General features: G+C 44.8%; 1 protein-coding gene across 1 annotated transcript; it reads right to left on the reverse strand.

Moving 5' to 3' along the window:
* Positions 1 to 1,269: 1,269 nt before the first annotated feature.
* Positions 1,270 to 18,742, reverse strand: ZFP3 (ZFP3 zinc finger protein). The gene is made up of 2 exons (XM_012460542.3): positions 18,624 to 18,742; positions 1,270 to 6,999 (listed from the first exon to the last, which is right to left on the reverse strand). The coding sequence occupies exon 2, from the start codon at positions 6,989 to 6,991 to the stop codon at positions 5,480 to 5,482; it is 1,512 nt and encodes a 503-aa protein (XP_012315965.1). The 5' UTR covers positions 6,992 to 6,999; positions 18,624 to 18,742; the 3' UTR covers positions 1,270 to 5,479.
* Positions 18,743 to 20,751: the final 2,009 nt, after the last annotated feature.

The following is a 20,751-nucleotide window of genomic DNA, read 5'->3' on the forward strand; positions in this document are numbered from 1 at the left end:
GGCCGCCGAGGTCCTGAGCTAACGAGCGGTCCTCCTAGCCCCGCGACAAACACGCTTCAGCCTGCACCGCTGAGGCTCCTACCTCTCGGATACCAGACAGGCTGGCCGACGAGCGCATTTGGGGGACTTTTTGGAGACGACGAGTACCAACAGAATTGGGTCCAGCACAAGACACCTGCCTGTAAAGCGTATTATCAATTGTTAAAAACAACTGGTGTTCTCGTCCGCGGTACTGTTGGAGAGTGGAGTGACTGTCGATTCCCAGGGCTGGGAGACCAGGGCGTGGGAAAGACGCCCGGGGGCTTGGGAAGGGGCTCGAGCTCGGGTCCCGGGGCTCCTGAAATGGGCTTTTACCGTGCGGTCGGCCACTGCCCTCAAGCCACCTTCCTCCTTCCCTTCTGTGCATTCGTGCTGGCTCAGCGCTTCGGGGAGAGGGAGAGGTGGGCGCCAGGCTGCATGGCCGCCCTGCGTTTGAGACACCAAGCCCTCTCCTGCTCCGCAGCGCTGACGCCGTTGGGCTGTTGAGGCGCCGCGAGTGTCCGAGAGTGCCGCGCCCAGTACAGGTGCTTTACGTCCCAGGCGGCCAGCAAGTGGTTGACGACCGTGTCCACCTGCCCTGCTAAGGCTGCTCCTTTTCTCATGTGATCGCCATTATCGTCTCCGTCCCTTCCCACTGGGCTTTTACTGGGGTCCAGCCGACCTCCATTTCCAGGGGTTCACCCAGGCAAGTCTTTTTGACATATCTTCATTCCAAAAGCTGAGGGGTGCAGTGAAGAGGAAGTTACTGCGGAAGTGACTTGTCTTTTTTTTTTTCTTTTTAATTTTTATTTTGAAATGGGGTTTCACTATGTTGGCCAGGATGGTCTTGAACTCCTGTCCTCGTGATCCGCCCATCTTGGCCTCTCAAAGTGCTGGGATTACAGGCGTGAGCTACCGCGCCCGGCCTTTTTTTTTTTTTTTTAAGGTAAAGGTTTAATTTCGGGAACAAGGGTCAGAGGATGGGTTTCAGAAGATCCATGAATTCTCTGAAACTGCCGGGCAGAGGTTTACTGGTTCTCAAAGGAGATTATTGACATAACAGCATTAAGAACCTGGCATCCGCCAGGAATCAGAACACTTGTAAAAATTGAATGGTAAACAATCAGCAGCACCCATTGCCACCCTGACATTTCAGTAATAAGGTGATTTTTTTTTAAAGGCCATACAAATGGTCTGGATATATCTTACATTAAGTTGTTAATAATGAAGAAAAACGTATATACCAACACATACACAGTAGGTAACGCTTGTCCTGTTATTTAAGATGAAGGATCTCACCAAGCAAAGCAGATGATCAAGGACACATAATGTACATTGTATGCAAAACCAGAAGCTAACAAGGCATGTTGGGGTACTTAGGCAAGATGAAACTTACAAAGTGGGGACAAAACTGGTAAAGTCCTATTAAAAACCATAATGAAACATAATGCAACTTGGAATAACAAACATTACAAAGGCATTGTATCAGTAACATTGTAAAGAAATATTTTATTTACCTAAGGTGTTAGTATACCATTAAAATTCGGGAAGGAAGAAAATGTACACGGGCATAGCTTCAAAAATTCTGAAGGGTATTTCTGGGTATTTAGGTAGAACTTTAAGATTTGAGGCCTGTGCGGTTTTTCTTTTTTTAAAAAAAGGTCTAAAATTAAGACAATTCATGTATTTTCCTTGATAGTATTGTGTTTGCACAAATCATCACCAGTCACAATTATGGTCAGATGCTGACTCCCAAGTAAGTTGAAGAGGGAGGGAGGCAAACAGAAGGAAAAGAGAAATCTTCCTGAGATCTCTGGGTAAGATGTGTTAAGACAGGGAATTGAGGTTACAGGATTTGCATATAGTGTACATAACAAGATGCAGGTAATTTCATTCACCAGAAATCTCTGGGGCAGGGGTACATCTATATATGGTAGATTTTTCTGGAAATGAGATGCGAGACCGCCCCCTTAAGAACCTGCTCCGTTGCAACAGGTCACTAAATTGCCTCCTAATGTTTAAATGAATGGTTAACTAGAGGACATTTTGCTGAGCAGCGATGGGTTTAAGAAAGTAATTGAGCTAGGCCCAGGGGAGGTGAGAGGATGGATTGGATATCTGGTAGGCAAAAAAGGAGGTGAGGTGGCTGAGCCTTGAGAGGGGAGGACAAAGAGAAAAAACTTCATTGGTGGTTTGGCCAATAAGGTACTTCCGAGAACAGTGTCTAATAGAATGCACAGTGTGAACTCTTCTCCGCTTCTTACACAGTATCTTCAGTGAAGTCCATATTGCTCAGGGGTGTTTGTGTGAATAGATTTTTTTAGGAGAAGCTTGAAGGGGCACCACATTCTCTATCAGGGCTGACAAGAGGTTAATATGGAAATAAAATATGCAAGCACAGCCTGGTGCGGTGGCCCATGCCTGTAATCACAGCACTTTGGAAGTCCAAGCCGGGTGGATCACCTGAAGTCAGGAGTTTAGACCTGCCTGACCAACATGGTGAAACCCCATCTCTCCTAAAAATACAAAAATTAGCCAGGCATGGTGGCATGCGCCTGTAATCCCACCTACTCAGGAGGCTGAGGCAGGAGAACTGCTAGAACCTGGGAGGTGGAGGTTGCAGTGAGCCAAGATTGTGCCATCGCACTCCAGCCCAGGGGACAGGGAGAGAAAAAAAAAATGCAAACACAGGAATCAGGCATGGAAGGAACAGGTGAGATCCAGGTTTCATGTGAGAAAGATATAGCCTGGGCACAATTCAGTTTGTGCTCCAGCAATGAAAAAAGGAATGAGAGAGCACACTTCACTTGTAATCATCCTAAGGGAAGAAGTAAATCAAAGAACTTCCCCTACTAGGAGTGACTGTTAGAGGCAGAGGTATCTGTAAGGATGTGGAAACTGTGCAATCATCTATTTGTACAACCCTTTTCTCAAGCCAAGGATATAAGCCTGGGAGACACCTATGTTGGAGTACAGTATAAACCATTTGGTGGATTTTTTTTTTTTTTTGGCTGTGGTCAGTTCTGTTACCAAGGACATTATTTAAATTCACTATATTCAAATCTATGTAGAAATTAGTAACAGAAAATGTGCAAAGGATTTCAAATAAGGCAGTGATGAATCTGCCTATCTGCAGCACAGCACAGTGGTTAAGATCATCAAACAGGTTTGGAGTCTTGGCTCTAGCACTTAATAGCTGTGTAATCATGGGTAAATCACTTAACATCACCCCTTCTGCCCCTCCTTATCTTTTAAATTGGGGTAAGAATACCCACATCATTGATGGTCATTTAACTATGTAAATGAAAAATCATTCAACTGAACACTTAAAACAGCTGAATTTTATGGTATGTAAATTATACTTTTATAAAGCTTTTTAAAAATGAGTACCCACATCATAGAAATATGAAAATTAAAATGTAAACTGGCACTGTGCCTGTCATGTATAAACACTCAATAAGTTATTATTAGTGACTAATATTAGTGTAACAAAGACAAGATCAAAGAACAATAAAGAGATATAAAGTTAAATTTTTAAAGATTTAAGGAATTACTGGGCTGGTTGAAACTTCAGGGATCATTTAGTTCAACTCCTCCATTTTACAGATGAGAAAATTGGAGACAAGCAGGTGAAGTGCCTTATTCAAGGTCTAGCACTAAGACCAGATCCCAGGCCTGTGGGATCCCCATTATTAGTACAATTCCCGCTAACACCACTGCCTCAGAAACATAGACACATGAAAAATGGAAGCTGTGTTTTCCTTAAAAAAGAAATAAGATATAGGAGAACACGAAAAACAAGCAGAGATAGTGAAGGAGGAATTTTAAGACCAGGCACGGTAGCTCACACCTGCAATCCCAATACTTTGAGAAGCCAAGCAAAAAGATTGCTGGAGCCCAGGAGTTCAAGACCAGCCTGGGCAACACAGCAAGACCTTAGCACTATTTTTTAAAAGTTATTTAAGAAAAAAGAATTTCAAGGCCAAAGGGCAAAACCAAGAAAAGGCTACCACATCCTTACTTAGCCAGTGCCTCCAGTGGGGTCCAGGTCATGAGAACTTAAGTGCTTTGGCAAGGCCAGACCCTGGTTTATCAGGTGAACTGGGTCATCACTGTAGCCAGGTGTCTGGTGGAGGTGAAGCCACAGTCCTCTCTGCTACTTCCTGTCACAGTATCTGTCAGCAGCAGTAGGGGCTGGGGCCAACAATGAATGCAGCAGAATTCTTGGGAGCAGTCAGTCTGAGCACCCCTGAATTTTGGACAGCTCCTGAAGAGCTGCTTCTGCCCATGCTGAGTAGTCTGACTTCAATTGTTTATCCCCTGGTGTTGCCTAATCGGCCCCTCTGGATGCTAAGGCCTTCACTTACAATCCTGTTGTAAATTGCCTGTCAGTTCCTCCATCGTGGCAGCCTCTTCAGATGAATAAGGAAGCCTAACAAATGTGAAATGACCCAAACTTCCTGCTTCTCTTCATTAATGCTACCATATTCTAACTTGACAGCACAGCTGAAAGATTTTGAAGCTAATAAAAGCTTACTAAATTATTCCAATGCTAAACAGTAGAGAGGAGAATGAGGTGTGTCTTCTAAGTTATGACTTTCTAATATTTCAGGGAGTAACATTCAATGAGTCAACTCTGTCATTCTTAGGAGTTCGTAGAATCCTGTTCTCACAATTTTGCTGAAGAGTAATTTAGGATGGCTGGTACTGAACCTTAATGTTATGTGATCCTCTGGGGGAGGAGAAAGGAAGGGAAGGGAAGGACAGAGGAGAAATTAAAGCCTGAAATAGCTTTTATCATTTAACTCAGTACATTGAAACTTCTGAATGACTAATTCATAAAAGTGCCTCAGTAGTGCCTGCAGTCCTAGCTACTTGGAAGGCTGAGGCAGGAGGACTGCCTGAGCCCAGGAGTTCAAGGAAGCAGTGAGTTATGACTGCGCCACTGCATTCCAGCCTGGGCAACAGAGCAAGACCCCAAGTCTTTTTTTTTTTTTTTTTGAGACGGAGTTAAGCTCTTGTTACCCAGGCTGGAGAGCAATGGCGCAATCTCGGCTCACTGCAACCTCCACCTCCTGGGTTCAGGCAATTCTCCTGCCTCAGCCTCCTGAGTAGCTGGGATTACAGGCATGCGCCACCATGCCCAGCTAATTTTTGTATTTTTAGTAGAGACGGGGTTTCACCATGTTGACTAGGATGGTCTCGATCTCTTGACCTCGTGATCCACCCGCCTCGGCCTCCCAAAGTGCTGGGATTACAGGCATGAGCCACCGCACCCGGCCTGATTCCAAGTCTCAAAAAAAAAAAAGGTGCCTCATCTTCTTCAACCGTTTAAATAATCAGTGAAAGGACAGAGGAGGTTCTATCCATTCATTTGATTTGAATGTGTGGGGTGCATATTATGAACAAATGAGTAAGTTGGACTTTAGCTTTTCCACTAAAAGCTTTCCTATTTTGCAGATTACTTCATACAATGAACGCTTTGATGTCGGAGGAGGTGAGAGCTCCGACTAAAAGTTTTCTGACATTCTTGGCACTCATAAGGTTTCTCTCCAGTGTGAATTCTCTGATGTATGATAAGTTGGGAATGCTGGCTAAATGTTTTCTCACAGTCACTACATTCATAAGGTTTCTCTCCAATATGAATTTTCTGGTGGAGAAGCAGCTCAGAATTATCCCAAAAAGTTCTTGCACATTCATTACATTGATGGGGTTTCTCTCCAGTATGAATTCTCTGGTGGACAATAAGGTGAGAGGTCCGCCTGAAAGCCTTTCCACACTCAAAGCATTCATAGGGCTTCTCTCCAGTGTGAATTCTCTCATGTCTAAGAAGTTCTGAGTTCCCCCTGAAGGCCTTCCCACATTCCTTACATACATAGGGCTTCTCACCAGTATGAATTCTAACATGTCTAACAATCTCTGAATTCTGGCCAAAAGTTTTCCCACATTCATTACATTCATAGGGTTTGTCCCCTGTATGAATTCTCTGATGCCGGATAAGCTCAGAACTCTGACCAAAGCCTTTCCCACATTCATTACACAGATATGGTTTTTCTCCAGTATGAATTTTCTGGTGTCTAATAAGGCCTGAGCTATGCTTGAAGGCTTTGCCACACTCATTGCATTCATGGTATCTTTCTTCGGTATGAATTCTCTGATGCTGAATAAGCTGTGAACTAACCCTAAAGGTCTTCCCACATTCATTACATTCATATGGTTTCTCTCCAGTATGGATTCTCTGGTGTAGAATAAGGGCTGAATTTTGACTGAAGGCTTTACCACATTCTTCACATTTATAGGGCCTCTCTCCAGTATGAATTCTATGATGGTGGATAAGATGTGAACTCTGAATAAATGCCTTTCCACATTCATTACAAGCAAAGGGTTTTTCTCCAGCATGAATTCTCAGGTGCCGTCGAAGGCTTGAATTGGTTCCAAATGTCTTTCCACATTCTTTGCATTCAAAAGGTTTTTCTCCACTATGAACTCTCATATGCTGGATGAGATGTGAGTTCTGGTTAAAGGCTTTCCCACATTCTTTACATGTATGAGGCTTTTCTCCCACAGAACTTCTCTGTGTTTTGTTAGGTTCTAAAATCTCTATGAAGTTTTGGCCAGCGGTAGCAAATGCACTCACTCCCTCTGTTATAGTATCTCCCTGATGTGTAACCAGATTTGGGCTGGCACTGTAGCCTCTTTTACCCTCATTATTCTCCCGGTCTTTCTCACTTGAGGGTGATTTTTTAAAGATCATCAACCCTGATGTAAAGTCACTCTCCTGAGGAGACATCTGCTCCATAATCTCTTCCATGGACTCTCTTGAATGTCTCTCCAATATGTCTTCTTCACATCCTGCTCCAAACTCATGACCTTGGTAAACCACTCTTGGAAATTTTTCTAATATTAACCCATGTGGCTCAGATTCTTCAGAAATTTCTTCCTTGGGAATCACCTCCTTGTTCTCAGTCCCCATATCACAATCTGAAATGAGAGTAAGTATGTGAAGGGACCGTATAATATTTAAATGAAGCTAACACTAGAGGAGAACGGAGCTTTGATGCAGTTCTCATAGCACTCAAAAACAGTCTTGGTCAGGGGAGCGGGGTGGCTGAGGCAGGAGGATTGCTTGAGCCTGGGGAGGTCAAGGCTGCAGTGAGCTGAAATGCACCACTGAACTCCAGCCTGGGTGACAAAGCGAGACCCTGTCTCAAAACAAAAACAAACAAAAAACAAAACAAAACAAAAATAGTCTTGGTGTCTGGCAAAATGACAGAATGCTGCCAAAGAGAAAATAAAGATTTAAGATTATGGTGGACATGCTAAACAGTGGGTGCTGACTAAAAGGAGTGAGAAAAGATTTAAAGAGAAAAGTAAGAAATGGATAGTAAAGAGATGCTGATAAAAAGATCCATACTATTCTCGTTTTCACACTACTAAGACATACCCGGAAAAAAAAAAAAAAAAAAAAAAACAGAGAAAAAAAAGATCCATACTATTAATGGTGAGTTGGGTTAGAACCTGAAGGTAATAAAGAAAACATCTAGAGAAAATGGCGGCCCCATATTAATAGATAGGTATATGATAAATGTTGAAAGAAGGGACAAAAATGACAAGGCAAGGCCAGACATGGTGGTTCATGCCTGGAATCCTAGCACTTTGGGAGGCTGAGGTGGACAGATCACTTGAGCTCAGGAGTTCGAGACCAATCTGGGCAACATGGTGAAACCCTGTCTACTAAAAATACAAAAATTAGCTGTGCCTGATGGCATATACTTGTAGTTCCAGCTTCATGCAGGGGGCTGAGACAGGACAATCGCCTGAACCAGGAAGGGGGAGGTTGCAGTGAGTCGAAATTCCGCCACTACACTCCAGCCTGGATGACAGAGTAAGAACTGTCTCAGAAAAAAAAAGACAAGTTAATAGAAATAACTTTTGGGTGTATAGGGGAAGTAACTGCAAAATGAGTAACAAGAGAACTATTCTTAGTTCTGTTCTCTGGTACTTATCAGCTCTATAGAGCAGGAGATGAGACTTACAGGGCTTACCCATTCAAAAGGGTAATGTGTCTTAGATATAACTAGCACAGAAGAACCAACTATGTTACCCAGGCTGTACAGCTACTGGGGAGACTGAGGTAGGAGGGTCACTTGAGCCCAGGAGGTCAAGGCTGCAGTGAGCCAGGATTGTGCCACTGCACTCCAGCCTGGGCAATAGGGCAAGAGACCTTGTTTCTTAGGAGAGAGAGAGAAAAAAAGAGAGTACCTTTTTAAAATCTTTATGAAGATTTTTAGTTGTGGCAAAAATTTTAGTTGTCTACCCCAAGATCTATTTTTCTCCATTGCCTTTTAACAGAATAATAAATTTATGTAGTGTGGCAATTAGCCTAGTTTAAAAAAAATACATTCCCCAGCTTTTTAATTTTTGCAGTTGGGATTGGCCATATGATCATATTCTAGCCAACGAGACACTGAAATGCAAATGAAAGCACGTGAGACTACTAGGAAATCTCCTAAAGGATGAGGGGATACATTTCTTCCATCCTGTCTTCCATGCTGTTCCCAGAGCATGATGTGATAGCTAGACACCATCCTGAACCATGAGTATAATGGCATACCCTAGGACTGAGGATCAGAGCTGGAAGTAACCTGGGTCCCTGATGACTCCGTGGCACTGCCATACCTTTCCTGGAATGCCAGCTGCTGGGCTTCATTTATCTAAAAGAGAAATAAGCTTTTGCCTTGCTTAAGCCATTGGGGTTTTTGTTGTTGTTGTTATTTTACAAGGCTAAACCTATTCCTAATATAATTGCCCTAGGGATTTAGCTATATCCACCACAGACAAGGGGTCCAAATGCCAGGAGAATAAGCCTGACCTTTGTTCAGATGGTAAGCAACCTGGAACTAATATTAAAGTGGCCTTTTGCTGAGGGCAGCGTATTTGTACATTACAGTAAATCTGAGGAATACAATCCTCCCATCAGTAAAAGTGTTCACTTGTGGAAGGCAATTCTCAAGGGGACATGAGCATATATATAACTTCATCCCTTAGACAATGCAGACTATGGGATGGTTTTTAAACCAAGGAGTGACACGGTCCCTGCACAGATTAGTATTACATGCAGATGCACATTCATGACCGTTTAGTGGCTGAAGTAGAAAGCAGCAGGCCTGAACACAGGAAGATCAGTTGGGAGGCTGATACAGTCATCAAGGCAAAAGGTGATGTGATCTAACTAGAGCACTAGTAGCAGTGGGGAAGAAGAGATAGACTGGAAAAATACTGAAGAGGTCAAATTCTGCAAGACTTCCTGTGTGACTAGATATATGTGTAAGGAGGGAGGAGTCAAAGATGGTGCCCAGATCTCACTCAATTTGAGAGATAGTAATTAGATGGATGGTGGTGCTACGATATTGAGAATACTGGAGGAGAAGTTAGTAGAGCAATAAAGATGATGAATGAGCTCTGTTTTGGACAAAATGAGTTTCAAGATATCCATAGAGAGGTGTCAAAGAATCAGTCAAAATATGTTGGTCTAAAGCTTAGTCAGGACTAGAGATACAGACTTGAGAGTACTCAGCATGAGTATAGTGTGAGAGCTATCAGAGACTGCAAGCAGAAACCTAGGAGTCAAAGCTAACAGTCACAAGTACTCCAGTTATCTTCCATTTTCTCCTCTAGATCTTCTTTACACCTTTCTCCCTGTCCTCTTTGCCCCAGAAGCCTAACCTGTATGGAACACATCAACAGGCCCTCTGGCATCCAGCTGTGTTCCATCAATGAGGAGCCCCAGCAGGGGTCTGGAAGCAGGGAGGAAAGGGCAGGGTGGGAGAAAGGGGTCAGGGTATTTATTCTTCCGGTTCCTACCGGTGACGTCACCTTGGGCTGGTGTTATCCCTCACCTGAGGTCCCTACTCCTCTCAAGTCTATCCTACTCAATAGTCTAATTGTCTGGGTTCCAGTAACCTCTGCTCCCTCCTGTCACTTCAGGCTCAGGGCTAGTGACTACTCTATTATTGCCAGCCCAGGGTTCTTCAATACCCTGCTCACACCTAGGTCATTTCTAATTAACCTCTTTGCAAATAAACCCTCCTCAAATTGTAATTTGAATTGAGTTGTTTCCTGTTCAGACCCTGTTAATAAAGGGGTGAGTACAGAAAGAGAATTAGCCAAGAAGATAAAGAATGGTAGTGGAGCTGAAAAACTGGAACACTGTATCACAGAAGTCACTTAGGCAATAGCAGAGGGAATTTAAAAATATCAAATGAAGGCTAGGCATGGTGGTTCATGCCCTTAATGCCAGCACTTTGGGAGGAGTAGGTGGGAGGATCACTTGAGGCCATGAGTTTGAAACCAGCCTGGGAAACATAGCAAGACCCCATCTCTACAAATTAAAAATTTAAAAATTAGCTAGGCATAGTGGCATGTGCCTATAGTCCCAGCTACTTGGGAAGCTGAGGTGGGAAGATCACTTGAGCCTGGAAGGTAGAGGATGCAGTAAGCTATGACTGAGCCACTGTACTCCAGCCTGGGCAACAGAGTGAGACTGTCTCAAAAAAAAAAAAAAGAAAGAAAAAAAAAAGTCAAATCAGTTGAGAGATTCAGTAGGATAATAATTGGAAAATGTCTACTGGGACAATAGACAGTCACATATGAACTGTAAGCACAGATTCAGTGGAATGACAGAAGCAGAAGCCAGGTGGTAGTGGACTGAGTAATGCATTTGCTGCTTCAAAAAAAAAAAAAAAAAAAAGTGGATGAAAGGAGAAGACCAAGACAGACAGTGCTATAGATCAAGGCTTTTCTCTGATGGAAGAGATAGGAACATGTTTACATTAGAAGGAATTGAGTAGTTCCAGCAGAGAGATGGGTTAAGAGCGAAGAAAAGATGAGATTACTAAACAAACAAAGACCCTGAGCAGCAGTGGACGCTGGAGTCGTGTGGTAAGGGAAGGGGAAAGGTGGAGATTTGGTGGGTGACTTTGGACTGCCCTTTTCTCTGCCCAGCCTCCCATTATCCACAGGATGTTGGTTACTAGGTTACTAATACCATCAGACCCAGGCATCTCTAGTCATTCATCAGAGCAGCCCTGGTAATGTCCCCTCCCCAGACACCTGAAAGGAACCTGATCTACTGGAATCCTGAAGTTTCCGAAGCTCTTTGTGCTACACCTGAAAATGAGATGGAACTTTCTTCAACTTTCCCCAAGCATCTTCTCTAATTTTCCCATGAAGTAAGAGAGGCCATCTAAAAACTGTACTTCTTTCTGTTGAAATCTTTGAAAATTACAGGTAATGTATATCTATACAACTGTAAGAAGCTATTGTAGAGAATTTAGCTATCTTCTTCCTCTATGGTGCCATCTGAGTTGGGAAGTACTGTCTTAAATAAATTTCTCTCTAATCCCTACCCAAGAGCAAGTTCTAGAAGCTGGCATTTCAGTCTCCAGTTGCTTCCAACTCCTTCTCTGGCCTTCCCTTTTCATCTTCATGCCTCCTATAGTTGCTTCTTTTCCATCATCTAGTTCTTTACAAAATCAGCATTCATAGAACCGACATGTGTACCACAACAAATGGAAATCAGTTTTTTTTTTTGAGATGGAGTTTTGCTCTTGTTGCCCAGGCTGGAGTGCAAAGGCACAATCTTGGCTCACTGCAACCTCCACCTCCCAGGTTCAAGCTATTCTCCTGCCTCAGCCTCCAGAGTAGCTAGGATTACAGCCTCCCAAGTAGCATGCACCACTACATCCAGCTAATTTTGTATTTTAGCAGAGATGGGGTTTCTCCATGTTGGTCAGGATGGTCTCAAATTCCCGACCTCAGGTGATCTGCGCACCTCAGCCTCTCAAAGTGCTGGGATTACAAGCGTGAGCCACCACGCCTGGCTGGAAATCACTTTTTCTTTTTTCTTTTTTTTACCCAGTCTCAGATATTCAGTTATAGTAGAAATCACTTTTTCATAGTAAAACAAGATACAACAGAAGTTAGGTATGTCTCTATCCCCAGTCAAGTAACCGGAACCTATTTTAAAACTCAAATTCAGAAAGTCTCCCCTGGCTGGGTGCCATGGCTAATGGCTATAATCCCAGCACTTTGGGAGGCCAAGGCAGGCAGATCACCTGAAGTTGGGAGATCAATACCAGCCTGGCCAACATGGAAACCCCATCTCTACTAAAAATACAAAAAGAAATTAGCTGGGCATGGTGGTACGTGCCTGTAGTCCCAGCTACTCGGGAGGCTGAGGCAGGAGAATCGCTTGAGCCCTGGAGGCAGAGGTTGCAGTGAACCAAGATTGCTCCACTGCACTCCAGCCTTGGCGACAGAGCAAGATTCCATCTCAAAAAAACACACAGAAGTCTTCCCCAGCTAAATCTTTTTTTTTTTTTTCTGAGACAGAGTTTCGCTCTGTTGCCCAGGCTGGAGTGCAATGACACAATCTCAGCTCACCACAACCTCTGCCTCCTGGGTTCAAGCGATTCTCCTGCCTCAGCCTCCCAAGTAGCTGGGGTTACAGGCATGCGCCACTAGTCCTGGCTAATTTTATTTTATTTTTTTTTTGTATTTTTAGTAGAGATGGGGTTTCTCCATGTTGGTCAGGCTGGTCTCAAACTCCCGACCTCAGGTGATCCAACTGCCCCGGCCTTCCAAAGTGCTGGGATTACAGGTATGAGCCACCTCGCCCGGCCCTCCAACTAAATCTTACCTCCTCTGACCATTCTTTTACTTTGCACTCTGCCAGTAACACAGTATCAATGTCATTTATTAAATATTGCTTTATGGGTATCTTCTCAAATACAAATCAAAGCCAATCTCCATTTCGCTGATTTTTCCAAAGGCACAGCCATACATTAGGTCTCAGACTCATATGGAAACACTCCACCTCTCATAGCCTAAATTCAAATTCCCAAATACAATTTTCTATCTTTCTGTTTCTCACTTCCTCACTTTTCTAAATCTGAAATTAAATGTTTCTGAAGAGAGATAACATAGAGGTGCTACTGAAGGAACAGAGGTTGACCATTGGTCCTCGGTTTGGGGATGACAGACAGACCTCTATTGGGTCTCTATAGCTCAGAATAGGATCCTCAACTTGGCAGACCTGAATTTGCCCAAACAGCATAAATCTACATTTATAGCAATTTCTTGTGATAACAATATCACAATTTTTTGAACTTACCTGCCAAAACATTACACTGTGATTTATAGTAAAAAAATTACTACATAATCTTCAGCTGACTGACAATCTGATTACATTGTTTAAAAATTTTGTCAGGGCTGGGCACACCTATAATCCCAGCACTCTGAGAGGCTAAGGTGGGCACATCACTTAAGCCCAGAAGTTTGAGACCAGCCTGGCCAACATGGCGAAACCTGTCTCTACAAAAATTACAAAAAATTAGCCAAGTATGGTGGTACATGTCTATAGTCCCAAGCTACCTGGGTGGCTGAGTTGGGAGGATCACCTAAGGCTGGGAGATCAAGGCTGCATTGAGCTGTGATTGCACCATTGCACTCCAGCCTGGGTAACAGAATAAGAGACCCTGTCTCAAAAAATAAAGTAAAATTTTGTTGAAAGCAAAGACTGGGACTTGTATTATAAAAGGTCCACAAAACTCACTTCTTCAACACATTGACTGTGGCATTCTAGGGGATTTTCCACCCCAGAGTGATGCACCATAGTAATATTAAGGAGATGGATGAGTGGTGTCTTGATTTTTTTTTTTTTTTTTTTGAGATGGAGTCTTACTCTGTGACCCAGGCTGGAGTGTAGTGGCGCAATCTCCGCTCACTGCAACCTCTACCTCCTGGTTTCAAGAAATTCTCCTGCCTTAGCCTCCCAAGTAGCTGGGATTACAGGCGCCTGCCACCACACCTGGCTAATTTTTGTATTTTTAGTAGAGGCCCGGTTTCACCATGTTGGCCAGGCTGGTCTCAAACTCCTGATCTCAAATGATCCATCCACCTAAGCCTCCCAAAGTGCTGGGATTACAGGCATAGGCCACTGTGCCCAGCTGGTGTCTTTCTTTTATAAAGGAAGAAAAGAACAATTGTAAAAAAAATGTGAGAAAAGAGAAACCTACAGGCTACAGGCCCTTTTTTTTTTTTTTTTGAGACAAGAGTCTCACTCTGTCACCCAGGCTGGAGTGCAATGGCATGATCTTGGCTCACTGCAACCTCTGCCTCACGAGTTCAAGCAATTCTTTGCCTCAGCCTCCTGAGCAGATGGGATTACAGGCGCCTACCACCACGCCTGGCTAATTTTTTGTATTATTAGTAGAGACGGGGTTTTACCATCTTGGTCATGCTGGTCTTGAACTCCTGACCTCGTGATCCACCCACCTCAGCCTCCCAAAGTACTGGAATTACAAGCGTGAGCCACCACACCCGGTCTTTTTTTTTTAGACGATGTTTTGCTCTTTTTGCCCAGGCTGGAGTGCAGTGGCGTGATCTTGGCTCACCACAACCTTCATCTCCCAGGTTCAAGTCGTTCTCCTGCCTCAGCTTCCCGAGTAGCTGGGACTAGAGGTGCGCGCCACCATGCCCAGCTAATTTTTGTATTTTTAGTACAGACGGGGTTTCACTATGTTGGCCAGGCTGGTGTCGAACCCCTGACCTCGTGATCTGCCTGCCTCAGCCTCCCAAAGTGCTGGGATTACAGGTATGAGCCACCATGCCCAGCCAATAGGCCCATTCTTAAGCAAATCAGTCATAGGCAAGGATATAAAATAAAGTCAAAGATCTAGAAGTTGATTTCCATTCAACAATCTATGTGCCCATAGATGTTATAGAAAGTGTCTCTGCACCCACTCCCTATATTTCCATTTGAAGACTACTGCACTATAGCATTCTGGGCAGAAAGTGGGCAAGCAAGAGGCCAGGAAGTATAGGGTGAGTAAGAAAAGAAACAGAAAAAACATTTGAATTTCAATGTAGAATGCACAAGGTTGGGATAAATATGGAAGGAGGGAAGATGAGCAGGGAAGCACTGACATTTTGATGGGGAGAGTAATGATAAGCTCTATGTGCAAAACAATTTACAGACATGAACCCTCACCACCTCCTGATGAAAGAAGCATGCTGGAGAGCATCAGAGTGAAGAGGGGCCAATCACTATGCTCTCCAGACTTCTTTCAGTGACAGTGCTGGCAGCCTGAGAATCCAGGGAGGTGTGTGGTGGAAGACTGAGGAGGTGAGGCCTAGGGAGGTTAGTCAGAACGGAGTTAAGATGACTGAGTGACATAGGGATGCAAATGAAGGGGGAAAGGGAGGAGTGAGATGCTAACAGATGGAGGTTTCAGAGAGGGTGAAGGATGTGATGAGCACATTCTTTGTGCTCCAAGGGAAGGTAACCAAGGGAAGGTTTATGAGAAACTGGGATGAGGTTTTATTTTGAAATGTCAAAAATTTTAATACCTCAAAAGTAATATCCTTTGAAACTCATTAAAATTTATGATGAAAAATGGAAATGTTTTAGATGTCAATGTGCAAATGTATAAAGAGATACAAACCTTCCAAAATTATTTTACGGGTTATGTGAGCAAAACTATTTGCAGTGGCTTTGTTTTCTTTGCCAGAAATCTAACCTCATCCAAGAGCTCCAGCAGTAAACTCCAACTGAGTTAACCCAGTCAAGTAAATGCCCTACTTCTTGCAAGGGACTGGTTCTGAAACAGTAAGGATGCAGGAATTCCTGGTTCAGAAATGGACATCCACCTTCATCTGGGTCAGTATTTTGAGGAAGTTTGCTGGGAGCTTCTGGGAATAGTTTCCTGCCATCCTGAGAGAACCTTAGGAAAATAATTCTCTATATTGTTGCCTGTACCTGCTGCTGCCATCTCCCTACCAGCTTGTGGATGAGGGCAGCTACAGCTAAGAAAAACAAGGGAGATGCCACCTGGGCCACTGATTAAATCAGTCCTGAAACCACTATACCTCTTTTTTTTCTTTTTCTTTTGAGACAGAGTCTCGCTCTGTCACCCAGGCTGGAGTGCAGTGGTGCAATCTCGGCTCACTGCAACCTCCACCTCCCAAGCTCAGGTGATTGTCCCGCCTCTGCCTCCCCAGTAGCTGGGATTACAGGCATCTGCCACCATGCCCAGCTAATTTTGCATTTTTAGTAGAGATGGGGTTTCACCATGTTGGCCAGGCTGGTCCTGACCTCCTGACCCCAGGTGATCCACCCACCTCAGCCTCCCAAAGTGCTAGGATTACAGATGTGAGCCACCATGCCCGGCCTATACCTCTTGACTTCCAATTATGAGACCCTATATACTTGCATATTTTAAAGCCAGCTTGAGTTAGATTCTGTTACTTACAGACAAAAGCATTTTAACTGATGCAAATGATTTTTCATAACCTCTGAAAGACCTGATCCTACCAAATATTCTGTATCTAGTACAAGGATAAATTCCTTCTCAAAGTCTTCATTAACATCTGCAGGAAAGAGGTTCTCTCTTGGTCCTCTGAGCCAGCATTTCATTGGCCCTTTTCTCTCTTTCATTGTACTATAGTTATCATGACACTTCCTGTTTATTGCACCCCAAAGCCTACAGAATAAAAACTTCTTCCCATGGCTCATAACATCCCTCCAAGGAAACCCATTTCCCTTCCTCATCTACTGTCCCACACCCTCCATTAACTGTTGGAAGCTGCAGTCATGCTCAGTGTCCTGCAGATGAAACATTTTCTATTCTTTAAAACTTCTTTGCCTTTGAGAACAAGTTATTCCCACTTCCTGGAAATCTACTACCTACTTTGTGCACTTCACAAGCATCTCCAAGCCTCGGCTCAAGCATGGACAGACCCCTCCATTTTTTTTTTTTTTTTTTTTTTGAGAGGGAGACTCACTCTGTCACCCAGTCTGGAGTGCAGTGGTGCGATCTTGGCTCACTGCAACCTCTGCCTCCCAGGTTCAAGCAATTCTCCTGCCTCAGCCTCCTAAGTAGCTGGGATTACAGGCACGCACTACCACGCCCAGCTAATTTTTGTATTTTCAGTAGAGACAGGGTTTCACTATGTTGGCCAGGCTGGTCTCGAACTCCTGACCTCAGGTGATCCACCTGCCTTGGTCTACCAAAGTGCTGGGATTACAGGCATGAGCCACTGGGCCTGGCCAAATCCTCCATTTTCTTCCCTGACCTCCAAGGCAGGCAGCTACTCCTTCACCTTGTAGCAGCTACCTCACTGCATTATTAATTTTCTTTTTTTTTTGAGACAGAGTCTCACTCTGTCACCCATGCTGGAGTACAGTGGCGCATGCAATCTCAGCTCACTGCAACCTCTGCCTCCTGGGTTCAAGCAATTCTCCTGCCTCAGCCTCCCAAGTAGCTAGAACTACAGGCGTGCACCCACCATGCCCAGCTAACTTTTGTATTTTTAGTAGAGATGGGGTTTCACCACGTTGGTCAGGATGGTCTCGATTTCTTATCCTCGTGATCCGCCCACCTGGGCCTCCCAAAGTGCTGGGATTACAGGCATGAGCCACTGCACCCGGCCGCATTATTAATTTTCATACCTATTTTCTTCTCTAGACCATAAGCAAGAATGCTGTTCCATTTATCTTGGTACTCCCAGTGCCTAGCATATTTCAGATACCTGGTAAATGTTAAGTGAATTTGTGTAACTGTCTTATATATATAATGAATCTGCAACACCTCCCTTTTTTCTGAGGCAGGGTCTTGGCTCTAATGCCCAGGCTCACTGCAAGTTCAACTTCCCAGGCTCAAGAAAATCCTCCCACCACAGCCTCCCAAGTAGCTGGGACTACTAGCATGCGCCACCACACCCAACTACTCAACTAATTTCTTTATTTTTTGTACAGAAGGTGTCTCACTATGTTGCCCAGACTGGTCTTGAACTCCTGGGCTCAAGTAATCCTCCCGCCTAGGCCTCCCAAAGTGCTGGGATTACAGGCATGAGTCACCTAATCCAGCCTCTCCAATACTCTTGATGGCTACCTGGATATTTCATTAATCATTGTGTCTAAAGAGCCTAGGATAATGTCTGACACATAGCTGATGTCAATAACTGTTTGTAAAAGTAAGTTCCTTCTCCCAATCTGGGTGATAATTTAATTTATGGCACTGTTATCTTCCTTTCCTCTGTTCTCCCCCTGGTACCCACAATTAACAAGGCTCTATCTTTGCAGCTCAAACCTGTCTCCTTTTCACAACCACCCCTCATAAGCCAATATCCTGGTCTGGCAGCACAGGGCACAATCTGCCACTGAGGCCTTAAGTTTTGGACACTGCCCACCAGTTTGTCCTAGCGGTTTACTTGGGGGTGGAATGTCTGAGAAAACCACGGCTCCCACGGGTCCCCACGTCGGGACAGAAGGGAGTGGCCCTGCTTCTTCCATCTCCACGGCTGACAGGCACCAAACCAGAGCTGGGACGGTCCCTGGCGGTGTCCAGTCACCCTCTACCCTCTCTGTGTGCAGGTGGAAATGAAGGCCTGGGGGTGGGGGGAACGGGAAGGCATAAAGTTCAAGGTCACACAGCGAACCCCGGTCAGAACGGGCCTAAACGTAGGGTCTCCGCCCAGCTCTCTAGGGAGTTGGGAGCCCAGCCCTCGCCTCCCCCAACAGCCGCGACGGAATGAGGTCTCACCGCAGGCCGCTACCACCCCGCGCTCGCTCACTCCTCTCAATCTCCGTGCTGCTGGGCCACTCGCACAGAGCCCACAGCTGTTGTCCCGGTGTCACTGGCGACAGGCATCGGCCACTTCCGGTACCCGGGCGGCACTCCAGCCAATCAGCGCGCGTCGCACTCCGCTGGAGGAACAGGTGGTCAGCTCACCAACGCCCCATTGCCTTTTCCGGCTTTGCTTTTCGCCGGTTCTTGCCCTAGCCCAAGCTCCATATTGCCGCCGCCTGCCGAGCCGACTCCCTGGAACAGCAACGTGCACCCATCGATGTCGGCTTCAGCCCCGGGATCATTGACGAGCTGAGTCCTCCGGGTTTCCTAGAAGGGCTCCAGGGATAAACTTCCGCTCCGCGATCGGCCGCTCTGCGCCCTGATGTCGCTCCCCAAGCATTGCTCAGGGCTGAGAACTCCGGAATCCGCTTCGCATTCCGGCGGGGACTGTTTGCGGGATCCCTTTAACTTTCTTTTATTTTATTTTTATTTTTTATTTTTCACCATGTTGGTCAGACTGGTCTTGAACTCCTGACCCTTTAACTTTCCCAACCCGCATTGCTCTTATCCCGTCCTTCCCTTGCCCAGACTCGGTGAGTCTGAAAAACACAGGGCTGTAGATCCTGGGAACTGGCCATTCCTCGGCGGGAACGAAGGGACATCTGCTTTGAGTTCCGGGAGGGCTTGCAGGAGTGACATTTGGGCTGAAATCTCAAGATTGAGTGGGAATTAACCTAAATTAGGAGAAGGCCTAGGTTAAGCCGCTCCCGCCACAAAAACAGCATTCTGCAGCTAGCCTTCCTGGGTTTCCTGAGCAAGCTTTGCAGCTTGGCCCATTCTCACCTTAGAACCTTTCTTTCTTTTTTTTTTCTTTTTTTTTTTTTTTTTTGAGATTGAGTTTCACTCTTGTTGTCCAGGCTGGAGTGCAGTGGCACGATTTCAGCTCACTGCAACCTCCGCCTCCTGGATTCAAGCGATTCTCCTGCCTCAGCCTCCGATTACAGGCATCCGCCACCACGCCCGGCTAATTTTGTATTTTTAGTAGAGACGGGGTTTCACCATGTTGGTCAAGCTGGTCTCAAACTCCTGACCTCAGGTGATCCGCCCGCCTCGGCCTCCCAAAATGATAGGATTACAGGCGTGAACCACTGCACCCAGCCACCTCAGAACGTTGTTACTAACCCTGTAATTTTGCACTGCCAGCTTGTTTGTTGTTGTTGTTTGTTTGTTTTTTGAGATGTTGTTTCGCTCTAGTCGCCCAGGCTGGAGTGCAATGGCGCGACCTCCACATCCTCTTCTCCACATCCTCACCAACACTTATCTTTTGTCTTTAGATAATAGCCATTTTAACTAGGGTGAGGTTATATCTCATTTTGACTTTAATTTGCGTTTCCATTATGATGAGTGACTTTTTTTTTTTTGAGACAGGATCTGTCTCTGTCACCCAGGCTGGAGGGCTAGGGCACCATCATAGCTAACTGCAGTCTTGACCTCCCAGGCTCAACTGATCTTCCCACCTCAACCTCCCAAGTAGCTGGGAATAGAGGCATGTACCACCATGCTCCACTAATGTTTTATTTTTTGTAGAGACACAGGGTCTCACTTTGTGGTCCAGGCTGGTCTTCAACTCCTGGCCTCTGATCAGTGATCCTGAGTGTTTTTTTATATACCTGTTGAGTATTTGTATGTCTTCTTTTGAGAAATGTCTATCCAAGTTCTCTGTCCATTTTAAAATCAGGTTATTATTATTATTTTGCCATTTGAGTTGCTTGCATTTTCCTTATGTATTCTCTATATTAATCCTTTATAAGATATATGGTTTACAAATATTTTCCCCTCTTACATAGATTGTCTCTTCACTATGTTGTTTCCTTGGGTATGCTTTTTAATTTTATGTAGTCCCATTTGTCTCTTTTCACTTGTGTTGGCTGTGCTTCTAGAATAATATCCAAAAAATTATGGCCAGGTGCAGTTATCCCAGCACTTTGGGAAGCCGAGGCAGGCGGATCACCTGACATCAGGAGCTCAAGACCAGCCTGGCCAACTCGGTGAAACCCTGTCTCTACTAAAAGTACAAAATTAGCTGGGCGTGGTGGCAGGC

This window comes from Aotus nancymaae, unplaced genomic scaffold (assembly GCF_030222135.1).
Source record: "Aotus nancymaae isolate 86718 unplaced genomic scaffold, 86718_ANA_hifiasm-v0.15.2.pri h1tg000072l, whole genome shotgun sequence".
Classification (NCBI taxonomy): Eukaryota; Metazoa; Chordata; class Mammalia; order Primates; family Aotidae; genus Aotus; species Aotus nancymaae.

Coding starts and splice junctions, on each gene's coding strand:
- ZFP3 (XM_012460542.3), bottom strand. CDS start 6,991: ATGGGGACTGAGAACAAGGAGGTGATTCCCAAGGAAGAAATTTCTGAA.